Genomic DNA, 6,169 nt, shown 5'->3' with positions numbered 1-6,169 from the left:
GGGACATTGTTTTGACTTTTTTGACCACCCCCATGGACCCTCTGCCCTGGAGCTTTCAGTTCACCTCCCCTGCTCTGATGTTTTGTGTTGGATTTCCTACCTGTTGGGGTAGTACCATTGTCCTAACCCTCAGAAATTTGCAATTTCAAACCCTGATTTAAACTTACATTAAAAGTGGAAACCATTTTGGCTCCAAACATTCCTCTTCCCCCATTTGTGGATCATTTGCTTTTTAAGCACAAAGTTAAATGTTCAGTACAAGGAATGAGAAGATTTAGATAATTTTTAAAAGTTTTAGATAATGATTGATGGAAACCCCTTTACTATTCAATGTATTTTGCAAAGGAATGGCCACAAGGACTAACTGAATACCAACTGAGCTCGGATTCAGCCATTCCTTTGAAAATAAACTGGGTCTCATCAATTAAGCCCTTTTATAACATTTAAGAATGGTGTAGGCAGGATGTGCAAGATTGTGGATACTTTGAAAATGGTTCAGAACTGCTTTGGACTTTATGCAAGCACAACCCCTTTCTGCTACTCATTAACATAGCCTAAAACTTTGCTGCACTCCACATAAGCCTGAAGAAAAGCTACTGATGCACAATATTTTTTTCCCATGCCAAAGCCTAAAAAAAGCCAAGCAACTTTAATGAATAGCCCTCATGAAAGATCGAAAACACTTCTGGATCCTTTCCAAAACCTGCAGAGATCTAATAATGATTTCATTTATTAGAAAGTGAATCTCATCCATGTTATATTAAGCATCCTGGAAAAAATCTATCTATGCGGTCTCTAAGAGTCGACACCGACCTGATGGCAAGTAATCAATATCAAGGATGGCTTTGGCAGGGAGAAGCGGCTAACCAATCTTGTCTGATCTCAAAAATCTAAGCAGGGTTGGACCTCATTAGTATTGGAATGAGAGACTACCAGGAAGTATCAGGGTTGTTAGACTGGGAAGTCAGAAAAAACATTCTGGAAGAAAGCAATGCAAATCCTTCCATAATAATTGCCAAGAAAACCACATGGACATGTTCTTGAAGTCGCCAAGAATCCAGTTCAAATATACTAAGCAAGACAGTCTATCATGAAAGTCTTCAAAAACCTTCAAAAGTTCAGATCTGGAATCTGAACTGGATGAAATTCCCACCAGAATTCTGTGACTGTCCATTTCAGCAGTTAAGAACTGACCAGGAATATGATTCAAATGTGACAATATGATAAAATTATAACTACATAGATTGTAACCTTTCCAGATTATGGTGGTAGAGTGGTAATGTCCTTTTGGTTAAAGTTGGCAAAGTCTGATGAAATAAGGAGAAAAATCAACCAACAGTCTTTGACAATGAATCCTGTTGCTTATTTCCATGTTTCCTAAGGCATATAAACTGATGTAAGATAAGGCATTTATTCAATTACTGTTGTTAACTGCTAGATTTCTTATTGCAAAACACAAAAAACACCAAAGAACATCTTTCAAGAGATTCATGGTATTCAAAATTGTGGGAAATTGCTCTGGCTTAAAATAGTGACAGAAAAACAAAGACTTTGAGAAACCCCAAAAGGATAAATTTACTCAGATCTGGTTTCTATTTATTAATTATATTACCAATGTTTTTTTATTAGATTACCTTCATCTGCACAAATATTTTGCACAGAAATATTGAATATGAATGCTTAAAATGCTTATACTTTTCTTTATGGTCACATACATATACATATATGCATGTGAACTCCCTTTTGTATCTGTTTGCTTTTAAATGAAGCAGTCCTTATTTTTCTTTTTAATTCTGATTTTTTTTGGGGGGGGGGCGATTGTCTTTTTCGCTTAGTTAAAAAAATATAAGCCTTAGAAATCAGCCTCAAACTTATTTCCAGTAACAAGTTTCATCCAGAGCACATGGAGAGTTACTCTGAAAACATGCAACGCTTTCTCATTAAGCTTGAAAAATTTCTGCCCAATACCATACATTTAACATTAGGAGATAGTCCTGACAACTTGCATCCTTCTTTTTAAAAACAAAATCACACAAATATTTTATGTTATGAATATAATACAAAATGCTCCTTTGTTTTCCTTGGAATTACTTGTTTTATATGATGGTGGACTTTAGGAAAAAAAGTCTGCTCAGCATCTGAGCTCTGTTTCCTTAGCAGACGGCATGACAAAATAAGGCGTGGAGCTCAGTGTAGCCTGATCTTTAGAAAGGTAATGATTCAAATATTATTTTTAGTTGGGTCGCGTGCACTCAGTAATTAATCTCAAGTGAAATGCGAGAACCACCCTTGCCCAGATTATTCTTTTATTTAAACATATGTTCTTAAAATGTCAAGCAATTTATTTTACATCGGTGCTATAACAAAACTTCACAAAGAAGCCCTTTTCTCTTTTCAGGAAGAGATCAAGGGGCCCGGATCCAAGCACGGAGCTGTTGGCATATATTTCTACTCATTTTTTCTCCTCGTTAGACTACAAAGAAGCAAAAGGATTTTGAAAAGTTAGGATGTGCAAAAGAGTTGCAACTGAACCATGTGGAATTGAAAACATTCCATTGGAAGTGTGAAATGCCCCATTTCCACAGCTGCTCCAAAAGCAAAACAAGCTGTTTTGAGCAATTTTCCCACTCCAAAACAGCTGTTTTGCGTGTGAAATAGGGCAGTTCAACTTGAAATGGGGGGTTTCAAATTCAAAATGGTTCAATTCCTCTTCAGCTTTGACCACATCCATTATACATACCGTATTTTTCTGACAATAAGACGCCCCCGTGTACAAGACGACCCCCACTTTTCAAACCCAAAATTAAAAAATCAATATTTTAAAGATAGTGCAGAACACATTTTTATTTAGTAATTAGTTAACATTGACCTGATACACTCGCTGGGAGGAGGTCCAAACCGTCTCTCTACAGCTCTATTTCCAGGCTCTTTTGCATAACTGATTACATTCAAGCACGAGTGAAACTGCCGATAGCTTGTCTCTGCAATCAGCCTTCCTCTAATTGGTTTGTTCAGCATCAGCTGACGTCAGTTACATCAGGCTCGTGATTGGAGGAAGTCTGTTTGGGAGACAAGCTACTTCACTCGTGATTGGAGGCTAGCAGTAGGAGGAAGCCTCTCTGCAGAAACAAAGTATGGGCAGTTTTGCCACCGTGTGGTTCTCTCCTCGGCTGACTTCCTTGAATAAGACACCCTTCAGTTTTTAGGGTAAGGATTTTAGAAAAAAGTATCGTCTTATAGTCGGAAAAATACGGTAATAGAACTTTCTGGACTGCAATGTTTGTGTCTGGCCAAAACAGTTGTTTCCTTTTCATTGAGGTGTGCAGAATTGTTGTTTTGCTTAAAGTCCAGAACTCTTTAAAGTTCTGTTACGTATCAAAGTCTGAGACGCTGTCTTCTTCAATATAGGAAGCATTCTTCAAAAAGTAAAATAACACGAAAGCTACTTCGGGTTGAAGCTCCATGTGTGCAATGATTCCTTTAAGTCTGGCTGCAGAATGTGAAGTAGCCGCTTATCGGTCGCTGGAATCTTTCAAAATTTTAACAGCTCAGAACTTCAAGACTTCCATGTACCCATGAAAACGCTGCATCTTCCATACAGCTTGGAAACTTGAATCAGTTGGGAGCAAGGAGGCTCACATTTCCCCCAACCTGATTCCCTATAGATATGCTAGACCAGTGTTTCTCAACCTTGGCAACTTTAAGATGGGTGGACTTCAACTCCCAGAACTCCCTAGCCAGTCATGCTGGCTGGGGAGTTCTGGGAGTTGAAGTCCACACATCTTAAAGTTGCCAAGGTTGAGAAACACTGAGGTAGACTATAGCTTCCATTATTATACAGTGAATATGGCTGGCCATGTTGGTTGGCCAATGATAGGGGTTGCAGCCCAGGCTAGTTGGGCAATAATGAGAGTTACAGTCAAATACATGATATTGATGGGTATTTTAATCCAAACAGGTTAAGACTGGAAGAAGCCACAACCTATCTACCTTTAAAAAGATTTTCCCAACACCCTCCAATCTAGCTGAAGTTACCTGAGATTTCTGGTGGCCTGTTATCTGCATTCTCTCATACATACAGCTAGTGGGACATGACATGACTGAAAAAGGGTCAGGCATTTTCTGGGCCAAGTTAGCACAGACATCATCACCCTATCAGCAAGTGTAAGAATTACTACTTTAGTAGCAAAGGACTAAATTTGGATCTTTGTAGGAACTATAATGCTCTGGGGTAGTGATTCACTTCAGTCCTTTGTACAACTTTTTCAGTGGGATGGGAGAGAGGGAACAGATTCCAAATAATTCCAATGTTATTTCCTAATGTGAAGAAGACATAATTGGTTGACTACACTCCTGGTCAGGACTGCAGGGTTGGGAAAGGTTCGACACTACCCACAATGGAAGAATGGTTGGTGAAGATGATGGAGCTTGCAGAGATGGGTAAATTAACTTCCTTGATCAGACAAAAGACAATAGCTACATTATGGCTGACTGGAAACCTCTTATAGACTTTTTGCATGAAACGGGAAAAAATGCACTTATGACTTATGGTTTTGATGATAAAGAAAAAAGAACGGATAATAGAAAAAAGTGAGCTTTTTTTGTTACCATAGAGTAAGAGATAATTTTGTAATCATACTTATATTTGCTGCAGAGAAAATCGGAAGCTACTTCTTTCTATTTCTTATTATTCTTTCTCACTGCACTTTTTTCTCCCTCCCCTCCTTTCTTTGTTCTCTCCATTTTATATTAATTTGTGATAGGTTTTTTATGTTCTTATTAAAACTTTTAATAACACTTGCTAAAAGAAAAAAAAGGACTGCAGGGTTGGGACGAAGTTCACCCATCCCCCATTAACACACACCAGTATCCCAATTGGGATTCACAGACTTTCTAATGGTCTAAATAGCATCATTTTGAAACTCTGCACTGCTGACGTACTTTTATCAATATCCATTCCAATACTGCAAATCAGCAGGTTTTGCTATACTTTATTTATGTACTGCTCTCCAGCTCACAAATGTTTAATTTCAAGTACAAAATTCACAGTATAATAATCATTTCCTTGTCGTTTCCTGAAATCAAGGCTGCAGTCAAGGCCTGCCATTAGAACAAAATTAACACTAGAAATCTTCAACATTCAAAGCTTCCTGTATTTATTCACCTGGAAGTTGGGACATTCTAAGAACAATGAAACTGTGAAATGGAAGCACCACAGTTTTAATCCTTTTGTAAGCACTTTGTAAGGACACGGTCTCAGGAAAAGATTCCAGAATATTGTTTGCTTAAGCCTTATGCCGTAGATTCTTTCTCTCTTTCACAGCATGGATCCGTCACTGGTCTAAGCCATCGGCAGGTCATAGTAAGCGGCGTATCTGCCAGTCACGTGATAATAAATCTGTGCAATGGAAACAAAAAAGCAGAAATTAAACTGGTAGAATAAAACTGGCAAATTATGGGTAGGTTAACGCAAAGATGGACCCAGCTGATAGACATTTAATTACTTACACTGATTAATAGCATGCCTTATCTAAAGCCATTCTCTTTAAGTAAGAAATATGGGCTGATACCATTTGTTTCACCTGGCATGCTTCATCTTATGTTTATTAGCCATAGTTGTATTTTCTGTCCCTCTCCATGGAAAATGGGATATATAAGACTCACTCCAATTCACAACAATCATGTAGGGTAGAGTTAGACTAGCCGTCCCCAACCTGGTGTCCTTGACTGTACTGTGCTGGTTGGGAATTCCTTTGATTGAGATTTTAATGTTGGTCTCCCTGATCCCAGACCAGCAGCTTAATCTCTACACCGGTGTTTCTCAACCTTCGGAACTTTAAGATGTGTGGACTTCAACTCCCAGAATTCCCCAGCCAGCCAGCAGGAAAATGACTGTTTGTCCCACTTCCTAGGCGGCTTCCCCATACTTGAAAACCTGCCTAAAAAGCCCCAGAGCAGGTCATTCCAGGGTTTGGGGAGGTTTTAGGGTGGGAAGAGGAGCAGTTGTTGGATACTGTGCCCTTCCCAGAAGTCAAGAGGTTCTATTGTTGCCTTTGACCCCTCAAACCCTCTCCAGCTCTGTATTGGTTGATTAGTCTGAGCAAAGCCCATTCTGTTAACCCAACAATTGCATTATGTTAGCCCAGATTGAGGGTTAAATATGTTAAGT

General features: G+C 38.8%; 1 protein-coding gene across 1 annotated transcript in view; it reads right to left on the bottom strand.

Moving 5' to 3' along the window:
• Nucleotides 1-4,974: 4,974 nt before the first annotated feature.
• DERA (deoxyribose-phosphate aldolase) overlaps nucleotides 4,975-6,169 on the bottom strand; it is a 49,923-nt gene continuing 48,728 nt past the window's right edge. The window contains exon 9 of the mRNA XM_007422976.4: nucleotides 4,975-5,398. Within this exon, the coding sequence (XP_007423038.1) occupies nucleotides 5,342-5,398 (57 nt within the window). The 3' untranslated portion in view covers nucleotides 4,975-5,341. The remainder of the gene's footprint in view (nucleotides 5,399-6,169) is intronic.

Source organism: Python bivittatus, unplaced genomic scaffold, assembly GCF_059951505.1.
Source record: "Python bivittatus isolate LINGU-HERP-01145 unplaced genomic scaffold, Pbiv_v1 ctg000330_np1212, whole genome shotgun sequence".
NCBI lineage: Eukaryota > Metazoa > Chordata > Lepidosauria > Squamata > Pythonidae > Python > Python bivittatus.
Note: the sequence above shows the minus strand (reverse complement) of the source record. Positions and strands in the feature narration are given on the sequence as shown.